A 23,580-nucleotide genomic window follows, 5' to 3' on the forward strand; every position below is an offset into this window, starting at 1 on the left:
CCATATAATGCAAGTGTACATGTCCTCTAAAGTTCATGCAGAAACACTTTATTTCCATTTGTCTGGTCATGGGATCTCAACAAACATGTCTGTCCACATGAGAAGACCCGCTCCACGTCAAATAAAACCGCTTTAATTAGGACACTCATATGACATTCTTCATATCATTTATTTCTGTAGATCATTAAAATAAGGACAGAATGAAACTAACCTTTTTGTTCCTCAGTATCTTCATGTTTCACGCTGAACACTTCTTCAATCTTTATGTCTTCACTCTCCTCTTTAATAAACGCCATCTTTATAATAGTGTCACGTAGATCTCAGATGTTTCTCCAGGAGTTTTCCTGTGTGTTTGGACAATTTATCATGTTTAAGATGAGAATAATTAACAGAAAGAAAAATAAATCAGTCTAGTTCAGTAGTTCAGTGCACTGGTGACATGGACATCTTGGATGACATGGGGTGAGTAAATAATAAGGACATTTTATTTGAAAGTTAACTAACGTTAATCCTTTAAATCAGTGGTTCTCAACTCCAGTCCTCGTGACTCACTGCTCTGCACATTTTGTATGTCTCTCTTATCTGACACACTCAGTTCAGTTCATGGAGTCTCTCCTAACGAGCTGATGATCTGATTCAGGTGTGTTAAATAAGGGAGACATACAAAATGTGCAGAGCAGCGGGTCCCGAGGACTGGAGTTGAGAACCACTGCTTTAACCCTTGTGTTATGTTGAGGGTCAATTTGACCCGTTTAGATTTTCTAGTTGTTGGAAATACTGGTTAACCTATGTTTTTTTTCTTGATATTTTGTGACTTTTTCTCATTTATCATCATGAACATGCATGCAAAGTTTCAACATGCTGGTGTTTTTTGACAATTACTGTTCCTTTCGTGATGTTCGCGGGTCAATTTGACCCGCATATTTTAACGCTCTAAGGCAACTGTACGGAACCAAAATAATAACATTTCTTGGTTATATTTTGTTATTTTATTTTTGTTACTACCGTATGAAGCTAAAAAATGTGGTTTTCCACACTTATTTCAATACAGAAAAATATTTTGTCAGCCACAGATGGTAAAAATTAGCTATCATTTCTTTTTTCAAGCTACCTGAAATATTAAACCTTTTTTTTTCTTGATATTTTGTGACTTTTTCACATTTATCATCATGAACATGCATGCAAAGTTTCAACATTCTGGTGTGTGTTTTTTTTTTTTTTTACATATAAAAACAAAATTACTATTACGTTTGTGATGTTCGCAGGTCAATTTGACCACGATAGGCAGCTATTCAAAAGCAACTGTACAGACACAGAATAAAAACATTTCTTTTATGTATGTCATGCATCAACTCCAGTTCTAAAGTGTAAGTGTATCTAAAAGTGCTCTAACCCAAACCAAACACACTTGAAAAAGCTAAATCATGGTGTTCAGAATTAATTGCAAATTACAAATGAATTTTTTTTTGACAGACACAGATAGTAAAATAAGCTCTCATTTATATATTCAAGATATCTGAAATATCTTGAGACTTCGACATAGACAGCAGGAAAAATTAACTCAGATTAATTAATTGTTCAGTTATGATGTTCTAAGCAAAAAAAAAAAATTATATATATATATATATATATATATATATATATATATATATATATATATATATATATATATATATATATATATATATATATATATATATATATATGTTGGGCCATTGATATGGATACACCTAATAACATGGGAATGGTTGGTGATATTAAAGTCCTGTTTGTGGACTTCTAAATGGCCACCATGGTCACCACCCATCTTGAGGAGTTTGCCCCCTCACATATACTAATGTGCCACAAACAGGACTTTAATATCACCAACCATTCCCATGTTATTACGGTGTATCCATATGAATGGCCCACCCTATATATATAACGTATATTCAAATTTTAAAAAGTTTTAAAAAATGGTTACAAAACATTTTCATTAAATCATATCTTCAGATATATATATATATATTTTGGAATATTTGACAAATGTTGATATTAAAAGTTTACAGTTTGAACCTGAATCTTTGGGTCAATATCACCATAAAGTGCTTTTGAGACTTCACAATTTCCCTAAAAAAAATCTGAGATTTTCCATTTAACTTCATATGTGTTGTATTAAGGAGACATTAGGCTGTTAGAAATGCATATTGGTCAAGCTCCAGCACTTTTTATAAATTAACTGCAAGCTGACAATATATGAGCAAACGATAAAATATGTCCACCCTGTCATGGACAAATTCATAGTAGAATAAATACATTTTCATTGCATAGTGATTATAAAATGTAGATCTGAGAAAAGATAATGTGTCCCTTTCTCAACAAAACATTTTAGTTAATGGTAAAAGTATTTTTATAATAATGAAATTACTGCTTAAATATGTATTGCCCAATAAAATGTGCGATAGTTGCACATTCTATTCTAAATAAAATCTAACAATAAAGATATTTAGTCAAAATTTAAAACAATACTAACTGGCCCTTTTTTGTTTATTAAGAAATCACACACAAGGTTTTGTTAACTTGTTAAAATAATTTGTTTATTTTCATAAAAGTTGAACATGACAGGGTGGACAACAAGATGACAGGGTGGAACTTGGCATGACAGGGTGGACAAATGCTTTAATGGGTGAACTAGAAGAGAACATGAACGTTAGAGAAACAACAGGAACAACAAGAAACCCTTAAGCAATATAAAGAAGGATTTCAGGAATTAATTTTCTGCATCACTCTAATTGATCTTCCACATACTTCCAAACAGACGGATCAATCTGTAGAGAGCGCTTGTTCAGAGCTTGTGGTTCTGCCATTAGGCAAAGTATCTGCCAATCATGGTACCAACTGATGTCCTCCCTGGGACCTGGCCAAAAGAACTTGTTGGTGCCATTACGGTGCATACACTTAATTTTCACACTGTGCCCTTCCACATCCACGATGACACCTGGGTAGCCTTCATTGTCATAATTGACAACACACCACACTCCGATGTGCTTTGACTCAATCATTTCTGGTCTCATTTGGGTATCTTGTGCCTTTCCACATGCTTTGGCCTTATCAGATGAAAGTGGAACATCAGTGAGAGTGACCTCCTGAAGATTAAAGCAGGTGCAGTCCAATACACCATCCTCCCTTTTACACAGGCATGAAATGTCTCTGTACATCATCTGCCCAGGTGTCAAACTGATTGTTTGATGGATTCTCATGGTTCCTTTTACAGCAGCAATTGCAGGTACCTAAAGTGAGATAAAAAAAATAATAAATAAAATGTATTTCAACAACAACATGTGAAAAAAGCAAAATAACTGAGTTTCTAGAGCTATGCGGTGCAAAAGCACCTTATGGAGTACGTTGGATTATGGATTGTAACTTTAACTGACTATTACCTCAGGCTTTGATTCAATATCCATCTCTGGGACAAAGAACAGCTCAACAGATGTGTTCAGGCTTCTCAATTTGTTATATAAGCACTGGGCATCAGGGATGTCTCCTCCTTGGGCCACAATCCGGTCTGCTGACCTCTTGAGGGCCCCACCCACACCGTCTGGTGCACCCTTCCCATGCTGAGCCTCAAAAAAATTCCACGTTATTCCCTTGAAGCCATACTTGTAGGGTTCCGTTGAGAGAAAGAAGAAATTTCCTTTTTGTCTGTATTGTGTTGCTGGCCCGTCGCTAAAAAAATTAATTATGCTGACTTGAGGGTGTCTTTCTCTCACTACCTTTAAAATTGGATGAAGGTGGGCCCAGATGGCTACAGGGTCATGTCTTCTGGAGGGTGATATGGAGCAGAAGGTGTGCGGCGCCGCTTCACCTGCTGTGTAGAGCACTCCAGTGTGCAGACTGGCCTGCTGGTGTGAGCCTCCAAAATGCACAGACTGGATTTCTGCATTGTATTTGCATGTGTAATTTTCACTAAAGTCCACATGTATGAGGCACTCATTGTACTTCAGGTTCCTCCTGAGCTCCCTGTAGACATCAAACTGCCATTTGATGTTGAAAACATGGCGTCTAAAATTGAAAAGCCTCTCTTGGAATTGAGTATTTAGGTCTTCCTCTGTTGTTGTTATTTCTCTTTTTACTGTTATTGTTGACGTTTTTTCATCCTTCATGATCTTTTCTGTCATCCACTGAGATAAACAAATGTTCTCTTCCCCCGGAGTTTTCAGCATTGAGTGACAAGTGTGGAGGCACTTCTTGCACTCACCATAAGCACATGCCTTGGCTTTGGGGTTGCACATAGTTGCTTCAGACATTTCTTCAATATTTCTTGAAGACAGGAATCCATGGTTCTGCAAGGCATTGGCCATAAATTGCAAGTTCTCATGTTTTTTGCACAGACATGTGTCACGGTCAGAGGAAGAGGGGGTAACCACCCAAAAAGGTTTGAGACGGCAGAAGGAGGTGTATGATATCTGGCCCAGGTTGTTAGAAAGAAACTTCCTATGCAAGTTCCTCATTGTGTCAGTAAGTAACCTACAACTACAGACACAATATGATGAAAATTAGGAAATATAAGTGTAGATACTTACTGTGTGTGCAGCAGATGTTTTAACCTCCAACTGAAGAAAGACCAAATGGGGGAGGGGATGTCACTGAGTACCAGTGGCGGCTGGTGCTAAAAAATTTTGGGGGGGCACAACAAACTGAATTTTTAATTCAGGACTGAATGTAGGCTTATTGTTAAATAACAATTTAACAGTGATAATAATGTAGCTATCATTAGCCTAAAGTTTAGCTAAAACTTCAGCCGGTAGGGTTGGGAAATAGCCAATTGCCAAATAAATCTGAATTTTTGGGCTAAATGGCGATGTATGGTATAATCTGAGTATTTAATTATTATTTTTCTATTTGAATAAAAAAAACCTGTATTTAATTTTTTTTTTAAATATTTAATATCCTGATCGATATTGTCCTACAAACAATGTTTATATTGAAGGTTATAAAAACATAGTGTAACCTTGCTGTCTATCTGCAGTCTATCCAAAAAAGGGGTCAAATCACATTACATTCTAACATTGCAACATTACAATCTAAAAACAAAGTAATGCTTTTTAAAGAAGTAGTTAAATTTACTAAACCAAAAAAAAAAGCTAATATCATAAAAATACACATGTAGGTTTGAAATTCTCTAGCACATTTATGTTCACCAACAACAACAAATATTCAACAACAAATGTTTTAGCTAAATATATTTATAATTTAGTGCTAATGTATATTTTAGTCAGAATAATTGCGCTCCTATTCTATTGCACTCCGTCTGTTCGGCGCACATGCACGCGGGGGCGCTCGTTCACGGAAGTATAGCTTGCAGAAAGCTCGCCCACTCATGACAGCAAACTGGACTTTCTAACATTTGCAGATGGAGAATATGTCCGTGAAATGTAAGTTATGCACTGAGGAAATTATTGGATGTCACTTCAGCTTATGGCTAAATACTAATAGAGGTACATTTGTTTCCACCAATCGCTGCACAAGTTAAGGTTACGTATGATGACGAAAGCACGTTAGTGCGAGCCCTCCCGGAACCCATAGAGAATGCATTGCAGTGCCTGCAGTTCGAAAAAAAAAATCTTTGAATATAAGTCTATGGGAAGACTCTGGGCGATTCTCAGCCAGAGTGAAATCGCCCAAAAAGAGGCGGTACTCCACAGAACGTGACTCGGCGCTGATTGGACTATATCCAGAGGCAGAACAACAGTGAGTGACTGCTAGCGTAACTCTGTGGTTGAATGAGATAGTGATTGAATGAAAGTCCCTTTCACACTTTGGTGGTGCGTCGCCCGATCGCCCTTATGAAGAAACCGCCGCTGCTGAGTACATCAGTTGGTTTCTTAAAGGGGCGTTTACCCCATAATGACAGGGTGGACAGCAATTTCAGGGACACGTGCAAACTGCTTAATATTATTATGAAAATAAAATATAAATAATCAAAATGACTTATTTTATTAAATTACTTGCTGAGGACAATAAATACATTCAAAAAGTGTTTTCATTTTATGTCATTTAACCTCTTTTTACACTCACTGAAGTTAGCGGAGCAGTGTGTGGGACATGCCAAAATCACATACATCCAATCAAAGAAAGTGGTATAAAATCAGAAAAACTCATTTCAAGAGACATATCATTGTACTTGTATGTGTGTAAGTGTTTAGCCATTTATAATAAAACCTCAGAATTTCATTATTTTGCATTATGTTCATGATGACTGAGCAATTCTGATGAGGACACCAAAGGCACTTTATAGTGATATTGACCCCTTTGTTGTGTTTCATAGTGTGATTTTTGAGGAATTGTAATCCAATGCAGGTCAATTTGACCAGCACAGAATTCCAACATAACACGAGGGTTAAATCAACGGATTAGACAAAAATCACCTAAAACAAGCACTAAACAATTATAGAATAATAAATTATACAGACAATTCATATTTTGATTTGTAGATTTAACATGATTACATTGTTAGAAACCATTTGCGATTTGTTCATAAAATGTATCATCATTATTAATAATAATTTTTTGTTGTTGTTTTAGTTTTATTTTTACACTTTTGAGCGGCAGGATTCGTCAGCGCGCGGTGAGTCAATCGCTTTGAATCAGTGAGTCATTTGGCAAAGCATTAGATTCAATTGACTCCATTTCTCCATCACTAACCAAAACCGAATTCGTAAATGATATAGTGCGCGAGATGAGACGTTACTTTTCTGTTATGTGAGTACGCTTTACTCACAAAAACCCTGAATATTAAGCATATTACAAAGCTATGTTCAATAATACATGGTCACATACCTTTTGTAAAAACTGCCAAATCAACGTGTATCGATGTAGACACTTTAAAATGCGTAAAACCACAAACCTTTCTTTAGTCTAATCGCAACAGTTGCAGGGGCACGCCACGGCGCAGGTTTATGATGTCATAGCCAGACCAAATTAAAAGTCTGTCTTTTTCTTCTTCTTTTTTGTTTTTAACGGCGATTGGCAACCAGCTTTTGGGGCATTTCAGACCGTTTATATACTGTCTATGATTTCAGCCACCTTCTGCATTTTTTTTTTTTTTTTTTTTTGTGCAGGGTGTTCATGAATATTCATTAGGGAACTCATCCCTGATTAGCTCGCCGATACTCCAACGTTCTGAGAAGCCACGGTAACCCCAAACAATGGCTGCGTTCGAAACCGCATACTCAATGAGTAGGTACTTAATTTCAATGAGTACTTACTTAATGAGCGCTAAAAGAGTAGGTACTTTATAGCCAGATCTCGTTGAGTATGAATGAGAACCGGACATCTGCCATGTTGACGATATCATGTGACCTACGACGCGTTATCACACGCGCAACAACTTAAAAGATTTGAACGACACGTTTAATTCATCTATCTGTAAATATCATGATATTGATTAAACTTGCTCATTTTGTGGTCTTTTTGAAGAAACTGCTGCCCATTTATTTTGTGAGTACATTTAGGGTTGATTTAAGTTCTTATATTTAACCCTACTAATGTGACCCACCGTTTTATCCTTAACGATATTTATTTTTATTACGAAATCCCAAAATTGTCATCTCTTGAATATGTTGTTAATTTCTTTATTTTATATCCAAACATTTTCATCCATAAGCAAAAGTGGCTTACTGCTTTGTTTTCCTCTTTTTCTTGTTAAATTTAACTATCGTTTCATCCCTCAGGCCTATAAATAACAGAAAATGCATTTTTTTAAATGTATTATATAATTATTTAAGAAAATATATATTGATATTCAACCTTATAGGTTTTTTCCTGTGTATAAAATCTCATAATATGTTTGCAAACCCATGATATATATATATATATATATATATATATATATATATATATTATATTATATATATATATGCATGTATAAATACATACATACATATACATACATACATTTACCTCACATTTACTCGACAGCCCTACCTAGAACGGTTTTCCTCAGCGTTTGTAATGTCTGCACAAAGGGAGATTCACCTTTGGAGAAAACTGTTGATTTTATACTCGAAAAATATAAGTATCATTATTAAAAATTAATATTACCCCAGAATGAATTGCATTGCTCCCAGCCCAAAACACACAATAATAACAACGATAAATGCTGATCAATTAATTATATTACTTTTTACTGTAAATTATATAATTCAATAAAACAAACAAAATGTAATGTATATCATATGACATGCATGAATACACTCTAGATGTGTATATAGTGAACATCTACATTTTCCTTCAAACAATAAATAAAGCATTAATTAATTGTATTTTATTTACTGACAACAATGAGAAATATTAATAAATTAGTAAAAGAATGAATCAAAGTCACCATCACACAATAAACAAATGCATATACAAGTCAACACATGAAACAAAGCTTTATTACAATCATGTATGTAGGCTACAGGCACTGAACCCCACATCCTTCTGCCATCTCAACACAGCGGTGCCCATTCTGCAGATTTATTCTGATGAATCAGCTGACCGCCAGAGGTGAGCCGTTCCCTCGTGCCTGAGGTTGTTGCGTGATGTGTTGTGCTTCACAATCTGAGGCAATAAAGGCAGGTGGAGTGATGGTGGGTCTCATGAGGGCAGGTGGAGGTTCTCATAAGGGCAGGTGGAGTGATGGTGGGTCTCATGAGGGCAGGTGGAGGTTCTCATAAGGGCAGGTGGAGTGATGGAGGGTCTCATCCATGGCACCATCTCCAGGATTCAGCTCTGTGCTCTTCGTCCTCAGTGCTCACACCAGTCTGCTGACATTTCAGATCCTACAAAATGCACAAACATAACACAAAAGCAGTAATTTTAACATCACAATGTCATTTGATTTCAGTATTATTTAGATGACAAAAATGCTTTTTTCCACAAATGCCGCCATCATCTTTCTTTGCAGGTCCTGCTCCACCACAAAAGCTGTGCAGCAAATGCACAGAAATCAAGAATCAGAAAAGTGCTGTAATAGCTCTGTTTGAAATTACAATAATTAAAATAAACTACAACTTAATATTTAAATAGTTGTTGTTGTTCATTTCTGTAATGTCACAAAGTCTTTGATGGCAGCATTCAGCTTCATGAGCCACTCTAACATCCAGACCAGACTCACGTTACCTCTGTGATTTATGAGCTCAACACTACATTTACATGTTGAGGTTGTTTTAACTTTTAGTTTTTATCCAATATAAATGTTCCTCAATTTATCAACTAATGGACAAATAAAATAGATAACTTATGTTTAGTTACTTTATAGATTTGTTCTACATAATAGCACACATACATCACTCAGATGCCTATTTCATATAGTAATCTGCAATTCTTATAGAAGAGTTTCTTGCCAGATATTAAATAGACATTTAGTAATTGTATTTAAGATGTATACGGTTTAAAATGTATGCAAATCCACTTTGGAGACGTATGTGTCCTTACTGGAGCTTCTCTGTTAGCTATACATAATAAAATGTGATTTACAGCAAAATCACAAATAGCCTATACAGCGTCTTTACACCTTAAACAATTCAACAGTTTACTGTACAGTAGTTCAACACATGCGATCATTTGATTTGTAATACTCACATTTGAGTCTCGTCCGTCATCCTTTCCGTCACGTTCGAGTATGACCTATCCTTCTTCTTCTTTTTTGTGACGTATCCTCTCGCGTGGCCTCCTGGGATAGAAGAGTATCCATCGGTCGAGCACTCAAAAATCTGGCTGGAAGCAGTAAGCCATCCGGGAACTTCTCGCCTACTCTTTTATGAATACTGATGTTTCGAACGTACTGCTTCCTTCACGTACTGTTTTCGCCTACTATATAGTAGGAAAGTAGGCATATTCGAACGCACTTAAGTCCGAATCTCGCGATAATTAGTACGTCACCCAGGTAATTCTCGCCTACTCTTTTGGATTCGTACATACTTTTTCGCTCGCCTACTCTTTTTCCCATACTAAATAGTAGGGAAGTATGCGGTTTCGAACGCAGCCATTGAGATATCATTAGGCTTGTTTGAGATGCGCCTTGCCTCGCCTGAAATGTAGTCGAGAGTAGGCGGCTGCAGTGAGAGGAGGAGTGAAAAAAGCGCAGGCAAGCCGGACAGTTCTCTCTTCTCGCAGTGGATCTGACACATGTGAGATCAAAGACGGATATCGCGGGATTCACGCTCGTGCACAGTGTTGATAATAAACTGGATGGAATTTAAGTTCTGTTGCTTTTATATGAAAATAAATATGATAAACAAGTCACCCAAAGTAGCCTACTTATTTAATTCCATTCCAAATACATGTTTATCAATCTTTTTTATTTAATACAGACATATGTGTTTATTTTTTTTATTTTTTTTTTTTAAATTACATTGCATAACCCAAAGAGATCGCACTGTCAGATAGTTTGGGAATATTCACACATAACGTATACTCATAAAACATGATATCAGAGTTTTAAAATCAAACATTTTAAAAGAGAACGATACATCACGGTTGTTTAAACCAATGAACATTAAGCTGTGTCGTCAGCAAGTCGTTTCCCATCATGCTTTTGATCAGCGCAGTCGGTGGAGAGCAACTGCGCTCGACTGCAGAATCCGACAGGTGCGCCTTGCGCTCGCGAGAGATTTTTGACATACGTCAGCATGACATCAGAGCAAGGCGGGCCGCACTCGGACACATTTCTAACCGGCATGCATCTCGCGCTGATCACCGGTGATCGATTCTGCGCAGATTTTGCTTATCTCAAACAAGCCTAATATCAGATCACTGCATGTCACCAGAGGTGGGGACATTTCCGAGAGGGATTGTGATTGACCTACACGATTAATTTAAGTGGATTAGCAGTGAAAATCATGAAGGCAAATGGTTATAGGTATAAAGTAGGCCTAATTGCATGGGATGCAGTTCTAATGTTGTGCTATTGCATGGGATCACAAAATCCCCAATATAGGCTACCAGAAATCATGTAATTTTAGCAAACCATGAATAATATTACGGTAGTCTTTTCTCTCTGTTTTGCATGCGTCATCATTTATTATAAATTATTGATTTTTGGCTCTTGCCACAGTGTATACTTAACCTGAATTGGCACTGGTATGGTAGCAACACCATTAGGAAAATGTAACACAAAATAAAAGTGTTTTTCTTTCTTTATGACATACAGGGAATAATCTTAGTTTTGTTTTTATTTTGTTACCATATGATCTGCGGACATCACTGGTTTTTAATTTGAGGTATAAAAACCTGACGATACATATTGTGACATAGCCTCAGTGGTGGAATGTACGAAGTACAAATACTTTGTTACTTTACTTAAGGAAATTTTTCACGTATCTGTACTTTACTTAAGTAGAATCAGTCGAGGTCTCTGAGATGTACGTGTGCTATCAGGCCTATATTTACATTCATACTAGGGCTGAAACGATTAGTCGACAACGTCGACAATAAAAAATTGTCGACAAATATCTTTGTTGTCGAGTAGTCGTTTGATCCCACGTGACCTAATGTAAGGGCCTGCAATATCGCGATTTGACCGCTACGGCGCTGTAGCGCTAGAGTGTAATGCAGCCGTTACAAATGCTGTTGCGGTAGAAGAAAACAGCGCGAATTATGACGGAGTGCAAACGAATCCGAACTAGCTAGGTGTGTGAAAGTTTCACAAAACTTCAAACCAAGAATGCTGTCGTGTGCAATACATGCAAGGCGGAACTTGCTTTTCACGGGAGCACAACATGCATGTTAAAGCACTTAAAGAGGAAAAACCCGGCACGAGACGAGCCGGTGAGAGGTGAATGTTCTCCAGCTGAAGCTAACGTAAATAACTAGCAGTAAATCTCTTTTTAGAGAATGCAATACTACTACTAATAATAGCAATAATATTAACACTAATAATATAATTACAGTATTGTGATGATTATTTTTGCATAGAATAAAGCTTGATCGAGCTTAGGAGTCAGGGCTGTTTTTATTATTAGGTATTACAGTCTTATCACTTGCCTGTATTTTGTTCCATATTCATGAAGACTTACAAAAAGAGATGTTATGAAGAATATCATGTCAGTTATTTTTTTATACTGTAAATTAAATGGTGAATGAGAATGTCTCTGTCAGCTCAGCTGTCATTTTTTTTTAAATTGTGTTCTTATAATAATTGTTTGCAGTTTAAGTTTGTCTGTAATGCAGCTGATAAATTTTTTTGTTTATTTTTTCCTATTGAAAGAGAACCGAATATTTAACCAATGCTTAGAGAGCATTTGTGTGTGATTTGAGTTGGACAGAAATCTGAAAACTTAAAGAGAATGACCTGTTTAGTTGCTCAAAGTTCATTAAACCAACCATTTCAAAAGCTGAAGTGATTTTCTTTTTTATATTATAGTTAGAATATGTATAACTCAGTGTTTTAACTAATTGAAAAGGCTGAATAATCGTTCCAAACTTACTGATTAGTCGGCGAAATAATCGATGATTAGTCGATTAATCGTTCTAATAATCGTTAGATTAATCGATTATCAAAATAATCGTTTGTTGCAGCCCTAATTCATACGGACATATTATGGTAGTTATTTACCTGTGTGTCATTAGTGTATTTTGTATTATTGACGTTCTAACCATGTCACTCACGTTGTGAAAAATGACAGTATTGTCTTTCACTTCGAGCTCCTGACTCAAATAATGTGTTTCTAACAGCAAACACTCAGAATAAAGCGAGATGATCTGCTGATGATCCTGAATGGCTTGTTGAATGAGTGTTGATAGTCTGAGGCTCATCAATATTAACAGATCTGCTGAAAACACTCTTTATTTCATGACAATAGTTCCTGTTTTCACCTCATTTATTATGTTGATGTCTTCAGATCTCCTGTAAATGGCCACTTAAAGCTCATTTCATTGGTGTCAGCAGACTGAGGGGATTTGATGGCTACTATATGTAGGGGAGAGCGGGGCACAAACTAATGCTTTTTGACTTTCTTAGTTTGCGTAAATCTACTTTAGGGTTCATATTATTTATTTTTCCCACATTAATTTCCCACATGTCTAGTACAATTATGTGGTTTTGTTTTATTAATACAGTGTATATTTATTTCTTGATATACCCCAAAAGAATGGAAGTGAAATGTGACAACATGCCCCATAGATGGAGCACATTGTAGCATGACCATATGACAGCAATGCTATCTGATTTAATCAAAAAAATAAAATAAGACAAACTAAAATATTTTCTCAATAAAACTTATTATTAACTTTTTTCAAATAAAATAATGCCCTATTTTAATAATAAAAAATAAAAAATTTGAGGTTTTAAAAACCCTGCGAGTGTCTTCTGCTAGTTAGAAGAGCATTAAAGAACCATATCAACTGTTACATAACATATTGGAGATTAATAATAATGTCAGATTTGTCAGGCCCACAGCCATTACATATTTAAAACAGTAATATCCTAGACTAAACCTAAACTAATCTTGACAAACTATATATCGTTTGAAAGCTTACAATCTCTAGTATTAGTTCATATTCGGTGACTGATTTTCAAAATAAATTACACAGGAGCCGTAATTTATCAGTTCGCAACAGGAATATTTTCATACTCCTAAGGTGTGTTCAGACCTTTATTTTGAAATAGTGATGAACATGAAAGATCATGAAAGAATGGTAGAAACCTCAGTTTGTTTTGACCTCAAACCTCAAATTGGTGGTCTTCTTTTTAATATGTGGCTCCAGTGTCGCTAGCAAAGCATTAAACTGTTCCACTGACATTCTGAGGTAAATTTTGAATCGCTTAGGATAATTTCGCAACTCCTTGATAAGCAGGTGAAACTCTCCTTCCTCTCGGCGCAATCTCAGGATTGGATGGACTCAATATTTCCTCTCTCTTTTTCTCTTTTTAAAAAGAAAAAGGGCAACAAAATCATCCTCATTGCTTGACGAATCCATTTTGTATTTTTTTGTAAGTGACGTATAGCTGAGTGCGTCAGGAGAGTGTAATCTTGACAATAGTGTTCTTGGACCCACGACGGGATACAGTGAAGTTGAAGAACATGAAGAACAAGCTTCTGCATCCCTCTCACAAAATTCAAGCAAACATAGCGTTTATCTCATCTCTTTGCTCTCCGGACACATTTTGCAATGGGTAAACAGTAAACACTATCTGGAAGTAGACCCCATCATGCAATTAGCAGTGAGGCAGGATCAGTGGTGAGGCACTTGCAGTTCTAACAAACTTCCAGGTGTCACCAGATGAGCCCCAACAGTTGCCATATTCAAGTCCAGATTGAAGACATTACCAATGGATTCTCTTACTAAAAATGAAGCAAATAATGCTATTTAATGTGCTTATTTCATTCAGTCTTTGTAACTTTATGTATAAACATTCAATTATGTTGTATTACACATTTATAAAATGTTACATCTTGGTTCCAATTCAATAGTATATAAACTGAGAAAGTTCTGTACATTGGGTTTAGCATCTAAGGTTATGCATAGTGTCCAGCAAGAGATTCCTGCCAGTCCTGTTCTCTCTATTGTAAGTTAAATGAGTCAGATTACTGAGACTCTCACCCTTTGTCTTTAATGGCTCTTGGAGCCCCTGGCCCACTTGTTGAATAGTTAGGCTGATTGGATTAGCTTCAATGTATTTGAATGACACTGTTATGCTGATGAGACCAGGACTGAGGAAATGGGCTGACTCCTGTACTTCATTTGCATGCCACCTCTTTGAAAAGTATATAAAATATAATGTAAATTTCCCTTGATGACTGCAGCTACTGACAGCTTGTGTGCTCTATAAAGAATCCTGCTGAATATACAACTAAAGCCCCTTTCACACAGAGATTGAGGAAAATAAACAGACGAAGTGACCCGGGATTTGACTTGGGTTTGTTTGATTTTGGTTCACCAACACTGCCAGTGATTAACGAAATCAGAGAGTGCGTTCACACACAACCCATAAAAATCCTGTAAAGACACGTGACATTGATGTGACTTGTAATGTCTCAGCAGCGTCTTAAAGGGATCTCCGGCTAGTTTGACAACTTAGCCTTATTGGGTTTGCGATACCATTTGCGCCACAAACGTGATATAATAACACACCCGATGTTTTCGTTGTAGCGAGATATTTTTAAATAAAGTTTTTACCTGTAAGTCGCCGTTGTTGTTTTTACCCATTGCATTCTGGGCCGTGACGTAGACTGGTCCCAGCGCCGCTACAAACACAAGGCGCGTAAGCGAAATGTCTGCCGTTCACCCTTTTCAGTTCGAGCCTGAACGTGTCGCAAATACGGAGGAAGGTTCACAGGATGATAATAATCTCGTAGCCGTAGGTGAGGAGGAGCAGGAAGAGAGAGTAGGGCACACGCACTGGTGTGGTTGTGGCAATTGTTTACCAATGCTTACTGAAAGGGAGAGTGTTTGCTGTAAGGAACTCCACTTCATATCAGCAGCAGTCCAGGGTAAGGTAGCTAGGGTAGCTATATTGGTTAAGCATAACTATATTGGCCTGAAGAATTTTGAAGTAATCTACCACAGTAAATGCATATTATAGCCTAAGAACAACAGGATACTTGTTTGCAGATTTACCATGCATCATTGCCCATCCTAATTTTGAGGCAGTTTGTCTCAATCCAGATGTATTGTGGGCTGCCCTCGTCAGCCTCCGTGACAGATGGAACGCTGGTTTACCCAGCCGCGATGCAGTTACTAACATGAACATATTTGTTTAGAATTATATAACATGTTATTTCTTGATAACAGACCGCTGTGAAGTATAACACACCGTTGCCATGAAAAACAGCGCATTGCTATGGACGCGGAATGGACTATTTTCTTTAGCGGAAGCAATGCAATCGTTTTAAATCAATAAACTCCTTTTTAAATCTATAATTTGTGTCAAATTAATTATTTATTTTGTAGGTAGCCATGTAATAAGCGGGATTATGTATAGCGAGGCGGTTGTTATAGCGAATAACAAGCCCTTCAGGCTGATTCAAGCTCCGCGTCGGGGTCCCGTTCAGCCTGTCGGGGTTGTTATTCGCTATAACAACCGCCTCGCTATACATTATCCCTTACTTAGTTTGGCCAACACTGAAAGTTTTTCCAGTAACCGATAAAGAATCTAGACAATAATACAGCGCAAACATTATTGGCTGGCATCTATTGGCTTGAGTCAAACCTTGATTCATCCTTTCATAACATTTAGTGTAAAACTTTTGGCTTTAGGTCTTACAGATATTCTTCCTATCGCCAGTTTACATGGTGGATGCATGGCTGGCTGGGGAGAAGAGTCCGCAGAATCATTCCCTCGTGTGCAGTGAACAAAATAAGAAATGTCTACCCCAAACCAAGTGGAGCCTTTAGAGGATTTTAACATGCAGACAATCAGCAGACAAAGGGAGAAGTAGAGGAGGCATGGAGGAATTTTTAACTATGCATAGCCTGAACTTGCAAAAAACAAACTGCTAAAAATAATTCAAAATTAAAGCAGCTGAGCATTTAAACTACAATGGTGTGTTCATTGTGTATCATCAGAGGTGTCAAAAGTGCACACTTCCCATACTCAAAGTAGAAGTTTCCTGTGAAATGAAGAGAAATAATTTTCAAGACCAGAATTCCTTTGGGACAATCACAATTTATTCCCTATACAAAAGCAGGTGTGTGTGTATCAGTCAGCAGCAACAATAAAGCACAGTTATGTGTACATATTCACAGATTTAGATGTTTAGACAACAACATATTGATATACCAAGACAAACCAAATAAAACTGTTGAACACAGTTGTTATGTACATATTTACAAGTTTAGATATTTATAAATACAGGTTTGCTTTCCTACATCACTGATAACTGAATAAACAAACACGTGCCAGAGATTCGCAGCTATTTGAAGCTTGAATACTGAAATGATTGCAAAATGATCTGTGATCTCGACAGTGTCACCTGTGGAGCCATGATGTGTCTTAGGTTGAAACTCATGTCCACTGCCTGGTTTGGATCGTAATCAGAGGAGAGAAAAACTTCCATCATGGCAGTCATGTAGCTGTAGTCCTTTTCTGTCATCACAGCAGGTTTTGCTCTGAAGGTCTTGTGGACTTTGCTCCAAGCGATTTTGAATTTGGGTTCACCCACACTCTCCCCATCTTGATAAACAGCCTATTCAAAAACAAAAAGGGAAAATAACTTAATATCAGGTTATTGCATAACACCAAAGGACATTTTTTTCTGTGACAAACTTTATGAAATTTCTACACTTTTAGAAATGTATGTATAGGAAAAGTGATGGTCACTTAGTGAAATAGACACTTGCACAATTATGCCAGGAGTGTTCATTAAGATTTTTTACACTATAGGACGATTTTGAGATTTGGCTCAAAGTTGTAAAAAAATAAAAAATAACTCTGGTATTAAAACAACAAATTCATGTAAAACAAGAAAATGTGTAACCATTTACAGTATTCTTAAAGGGATAGTTTGCCCAAAAATGAAAATACTGTCATCATTTACTCACCCTCAAGCTGTTTCAAACCTGTATGAATTTATAAAAAGAAATGAGTAGATGATGACAGAATTTTCATTTTTGGGCGAACTATCCCTTTTACTGATGAAAATTTGAAATAAATTATTATTATCTTCTGTGACGGTGAAAAAGCCACGTCACGTCAACTACCCAAACATAGGGTTGACGTTACAGCATTTTCTGGCGCGTAATGTGATGTTTGAGAACCTAAAACCCTGTTTCTCCTAGTTGACACGACAACACATAACCGCCGTTATCAGAAATCTCCACTTTGGCCGGAGTTTTTAGAAATAATAGTTTTCTGTGATAAAAACGGGGTATTCGTGTGAATGAGAGGCCAAACCGCAGGGAAATATCTGCGTCTTCCCTTCGTGTAAATGGGGCCACAGGCTGATGTCACAGTGCAAAATACTGTGCAATGAGTTGTAATGATTACACTCACCTGTTCCTTGTTCACATTGTCGTTATGATCCAGGGCAGCAAGCATAGAGGCATGAACCATCACATCATATCCAAAATGCGTTCTCTTTGGGAGGTATTTCAGATACATGGAGTGATACACCTTAAACAAAATATAATTTGAAATGAGAACAATTACAATTGAATTGCACTCTGCAATGGAAATCATGCCTACTTATAATATCTAATGTCTATACTTGATCATACCTCTAGTGTTGTTGTGTGGACGCACTCCGTTAAGTGATCCAAGTCTTTTAAAAGCTGCTTTTCTGTCACGGTCTTCACAAGACTGTTGTGTGCAACAGATCCCGGCTTCAGCCACAGCTCTCCTCTTTGGACTGCCTAGTCAAGGGGCTCGTGTGGACATTTGTGGAAGTACCTGTTCCCAGGCCACTCATGACGGTTGGTAACATGGTGTACTATGGAGACCCACTTCTCTCTCAACAGTTCAGCATTACCCTCACATGTTTGTGCACACCACCACAAATGATTTATGATGGATGTTATCCACTCTGCCAGGCCTTCACATTACTTTGTCTTTGCTGCCTTCGCTACATTTTTTGATAGGCCTTTGGCCACATGCCATGGGTCAAATTGATGATGTTTTTCAGGATTGTTTACCCTCATTTCTTTCACAATTTGAGGGTGGCGGTCAGTGGAGATGGTGCTCACCTTAACTCCATTCTCTTCAATTGTTTGTAGAGCATCTTTGAAACCCTTGATCTCCATTGTGTTGGAGCTTGACACTTGGGTGCAACTTACAACTTTAAAGTCCACTACCTTTTCAGTCAGTGCATCCATAAAGGTGTACGTACAGTATTGAGCTGAGTGACCAGGAGAGTCACACCGGCCATCTCCACAGAGCACAACTTCTTGCTGGTTAGTCATTGTGGTTAACACAGTACTCTGCTCTTTATTCCATGTTTTTTCAATCACAGGAAACACGTACCTCTTCCTCAGTGTTGCATATGTATCAGCACTTATTGTCTTTAGGTTCATATTGTGACAGAAGCGCTCAAATTTTACAAAATGGATCCCACTGAAGAAGACTGACGCTGATAAGAGCAGGTTTCCTATCCCTTTGCAGTGTTTTCCAGGAGGCTGACTTTGCCATCTGTAACTGCAGCCATTAATGCATGTGAGTTCTAATGTCAATTGTGATCCATCATTGTGTAGCTCTCTCATATCTTCCTGAACAATAAGGGAGCCACACTTTGAACAATGTCGAAGCAATTGCTGTAACTGCTCCTCAAAAACTAGAAAAACTCTAGTGCTAATTCCTTAAACGTGAATGAATTGAAGGTCGTGAGCCCTGTGTACTTTGAGAGGACTCTGATGCACTTGCAGTGTAATCCAGATCAAATAGACTATGCTGTGACTGAGACAGATCGCTAGGTTCATTATCTGATAAGAACTGATCTTGAGAGTTGTCATCCTCCACTACCAACTCATGTTTACGTGCGTAACTACTATGGTCGGTCGCCACCTGGTAGTGTGCGTCAGCTGGCCACTGTACAGCTGCATCCAATTGGTATTTTACCAATTAGTCTCTGTATCAACTTTAATTGGAGAACACTGGACGCTTTTATCTTCCATTAGAGCCTTGACAAGTGCATGGTTTTCTGGTTTGACACAGTCCATGATTTCCTCTGCACAAGTGGAGACACAAGCGCTAGTGCTACTTAGCATGCTATCCAGCGTCTCTTGCCTTAGCCGTTTCTGTTCACGATTTACACTTGAAATACGCGGACGTTTAGCATTCTTGTGAGGAAAAATCATGGGTAATGCATTCGGTTTAAGTACTCGCCTGTAACCACGAACTCCCATGAGCTCGTTCATCACCTGTCGACGATCAAAATCCTCAAATGAATCAGGGCTAAAGTGTCGAGAACAGAGCCGCGGGTAATTGGGGAGTTTCACTCGCCCGCAAGCATCTTCCCATTGTTTTCTTCTCTTTGCATCAGAACTAGGAAAACAGTAGAAGGTCAAATCACCGCTCTCGTTTGTCTTCGAATGGGCATCACAACCAACAGCCACACAATGTGGCATTTTATCTGTCTAGGTGTGTCCGACGATGAACTGTAGAAGAAGAGTGTGTCGAACTGCCACCTTTTAATTTGGCGTTCAGGACCGTCGTGCGTCATCAACAATCGACGGCCCATAGTACAAAAAAGCTGAAAAAAGTAGTGATCGCGCTTTTTTATTTGTCTTAAACATGAAAGCATTTCAGGTATTTTTAACCAAGCGCCTTACTTAGGAGGGGTATTGACATCATATCTAGACCAATTTGGCAAACTAGCTGGATATCCTTTTAAGTTTGCTTATGAGCTGCGATTTCTCTCTCGAGAAACCACGCTTGTGCATTTTTTTCTCTGATTTGATCACAAACTTGCGCTTTACGTACCGTTTCACAGCTGGCGAACAATCCCGCGCTTCAGCACCATCACTACGACACGGCATTATTACGGCTTTTGTTTACACAGCGTGTATTCTGGGACTAAACACGGCAATATTACTAGGTCCCCAACCCGGCATCGATCCCTGCATCAGTCCCGGGTCGTGTTTGCGTTCACACAGAAGGCACTCTGGCAACTTGCCGACAATTTCCCGGGTTCAAATCGCTGTGTGAAAGGGGCTTAAGTCTCCTGGACTTCGCTTCTGAGTTTCCAACAGTTACATTGCACCATTTCACAGCAAGACAGCATTTTTAACACGTGAACCGCTTCTCTCCTGTGTGCAAGTACTTGTGTGAACCTTAAGATTTCGTTCTCGTGAAAAACACTTGCCACACAGTTTACAGATGAAATGTTTCTCTCCAGTGTGAAGTCTCATGTGAGCATTGAGGTTACTTTTACGACAGAAACTTTTTCCACAGTGATGACATATAAAACTGTTCTCTCCTGAGTGAATCTTCAAGTGGCCATTAAGGGTTGCTTTACGTGTGAAACTCTTTCCACACTGATCACATGTGAACATTTTTTTTCTTATAATAAACGGTTTCTCTCTAGTGTGAATTCTCATGTGGGAATTAAGGCTGCTGTTATGTGCAAAACTCTGTCCACAATGAGAGCAAGTATAAGGCTTTTCTCCAGTGTGAATTCTCATGTGGGAATTAAGACCAATTTTATGTGCAAAACTCTGTCCACAATGAGAGCAAGTATAAGGCTTTTCTCCAGTGTGAATGCTCATGTGGACTTTAAGTGTCGTTTTATATGCAAAACTCTGTTCACAATGAGAGCAAGCATAAGGCTTTTCTCCAGTGTGAATTCTCATGTGGGAATTAAGGCTGCTGTTATGTGCAAAACTCTGTCCACAATGAGAGCAAGTATAAGGCTTTTCTCCAGTGTGAATTCTCGTGTGCGAATTAAGACCGCTTTTAGTTGCAAAACTCTGTCCACAATGAGAGCAAGTATACGGCTTCTCTCCAGTGTGAATTCTCATGTGGTCCTTAAGTGTTGTTTTATATGCAAAACTCTGTTCACAATGAGAGCAAGTATAAGGCTTTTCTCCAGTGTGAATTCTCATGTGGTCTTTAAGGGTTTGTTTTTGAGCAAAACTCCTTCCACATGGGTGACAGATGAAAGGACTTTCTCCAGTGTGAATTCTCGTGTGGGAATTAAGACCGCTTTTATGTGCAAAACTCTGTCCACAATGAGAGCAAATATACGGCTTTTCTCCAGTGTGAATTCTCATGTGGACTTTAAGTGTTGCGTTACATGCAAAACTCTGTTCACAACGAGAGCATGTATAAGGCTTTTCTCCAGTGTGAATTCTCATGTGGACTTTAAGTGCTGTTTTATATGCAAAACTCTGTTCACAATGAGAGCAAGTATACGGCTTTTCTCCAGTGTGAATTCTCATGTGGGAATGAAGGCTGCTGTTATGTGCAAAACTCTGTCCACAATGAGAGCAAGTATAAGGTTTTTCTCCAGTGTGAATTCTCATGTGGTCTTTAAGGGTTTGTTTTTTTGCAAAACTCCTTCCACATGGTTGACAGGTGAAAGGACTCTCTCCAGTGTGAATTCTCATGTGGACATTAAGATTGCTTTTATGTGCAAAACTCTGTTCACAATGAGAGCAAGTATAAGGCTTTTCTCCAGTGTGAATTCTCATGTGGTTTTTAAGGTTGCTTTTATGTGCAAAACTCTGTCCACAATGAGAGCAAGTATGAGGCTTTTCTCCAGTGTGAAGTCTCATGATTGATTTCTCTTCAGTCTTGAAATCACGATGTTCATTTTGCATATTATTCAGTTCTTGACTCTCCTCTTTTAGTGGCATCAGGTCTAAAGCGAAAAAAGACAAATACAAGTTAACACCAGATTAATGGCAACACACAGCTGACAACCTCACAGCTTAAATAATTGATGACTAATTGGGAAAATGTTTGCATGCGTTTACGATAATTCACAAACATTGTGGCAGCAAACTAGCCTGGTTGACACCAGACCCTTCTCAATTGTAACTGAGAGTGGGTCTGGGGAAGGTTCATTCACAGCCCATTTCCAAAGGGGCGTCACCAACGGACGTCGCTCAAATGTCTCTGGGCGTAATTGGATACACAGAAAACCAATCAGAGTTATCGTCATCGTGTAAAGCTCGCCTCAAAGTTTGTGATTGCCTCGATTTTAAAAGATTGGAAATGGGCTTGAATGTGCTCTTGGGCTTGAATGTGCTCTTAGGCAGACTTGCAGAACAAATCTAAATTTGCCGGAAGTTAGTCAGGGTTTTCCCAGGCTGGCAGCAAACTATCCCAGATGGGTGAAATGGGACTCGGTAGCCTGATTTGGACATACACTGCAGCTGGTAGTTAATGATAGTGTTAATGCGTTTGTGTATCGGGTTATCATTACAGCTTCAACCACAGTACCTCTACATGCAAGGCACTGGAGGTAAAACAAGAACAAATGCAATTTCCGAAACTCCAGCTCATTCAATTGTGCAAAACAAGATGAAGCTCAGCACGTGAGGTGTTTGGAAGACTTCTTGTTCTGTCTGACCGAAAGGTAACAAAGCTGCAAGAAGCCAGGGGGCCGTTCTTTGTATGTCGCTAAATACATCCGAGATCAAATGGGACATCCAAGATGATATCATCTTGCTACTCATGATCTGGCTAAATAGCTTCTTCGAACACACCTGTTGTTTATGATTAGTATTGCTGGATTGAGTTATCTGAGATAACTGCACGTTCATGCGTTGGTTTAAAAGGGGATAGGTATTGATAGTAGAAACATTAATCAGCAATGTTGCTATTGGCTGCTCACCATGGCCAAAGAGCACGCACAGTTTTTCTCTGAGCAGAGCAGAGCAAGAGCTAATAGCCGAAGTTTATGTATGACAGCAAGTCCAGGATGGTGTCGAAGAACCAAACAATCCAAGATCATGCAAAATCGTAAACAATCAAATCCAGCTAACTGAGTTAACAACGTACAAAGAACGGACCCCAGAACCCTTGAGATCCGAGATATAAATACTAGCAGAAAATGGCAGCGATTGCGCCAGTGTTGGAAACCTTAAAGGTCCCGTTCTTCGTGATCCCATGTTTCAAACTTTAGTTAGTGTGTAATGTTGTTGTTAGAGTATAAATAATATCTGTAAAATTATAAA

At 38.1% G+C, this 23,580-nt stretch overlaps 1 protein-coding gene and 2 long non-coding RNA genes across 3 annotated transcripts; all 3 read right to left on the minus strand.

Annotated features, from left to right (window-relative positions):
• Positions 1-2,556: 2,556 nt before the first annotated feature.
• Positions 2,557-6,918, minus strand: LOC308697631. The gene is made up of 3 exons (XR_014030963.1): positions 6,820-6,918; positions 4,563-4,648; positions 2,557-3,269 (listed from the first exon to the last, which is right to left on the minus strand). It is a non-coding gene; the product is annotated as an uncharacterized lncRNA (long non-coding RNA).
• A 1,480-nt stretch (positions 6,919-8,398) lies between these two features.
• LOC308697618 lies at positions 8,399-9,732 on the minus strand. The gene is made up of 2 exons (XR_014030959.1): positions 9,607-9,732; positions 8,399-8,804 (listed from the first exon to the last, which is right to left on the minus strand). It is a non-coding gene; the product is annotated as an uncharacterized lncRNA (long non-coding RNA).
• A 6,797-nt stretch (positions 9,733-16,529) lies between these two features.
• Positions 16,530-18,864, minus strand: LOC308695408 (uncharacterized protein; the record flags this gene model as incomplete). The annotated part of the gene is made up of 5 exons (XM_081373544.1): positions 16,530-16,577; positions 16,941-17,153; positions 17,960-18,079; positions 18,184-18,318; positions 18,598-18,864. 5 exons carry the CDS (start codon positions 18,862-18,864, stop codon positions 16,539-16,541), a joined length of 774 nt encoding a protein of 257 aa, XP_081229670.1. The 3' UTR covers positions 16,530-16,538.
• Positions 18,865-23,580: the final 4,716 nt, after the last annotated feature.

The sequence above is a fragment of the Scardinius erythrophthalmus genome (genome assembly GCF_964197995.2).
Source record: "Scardinius erythrophthalmus genome assembly, chromosome: 1".
NCBI lineage: Eukaryota > Metazoa > Chordata > Actinopteri > Cypriniformes > Leuciscidae > Scardinius > Scardinius erythrophthalmus.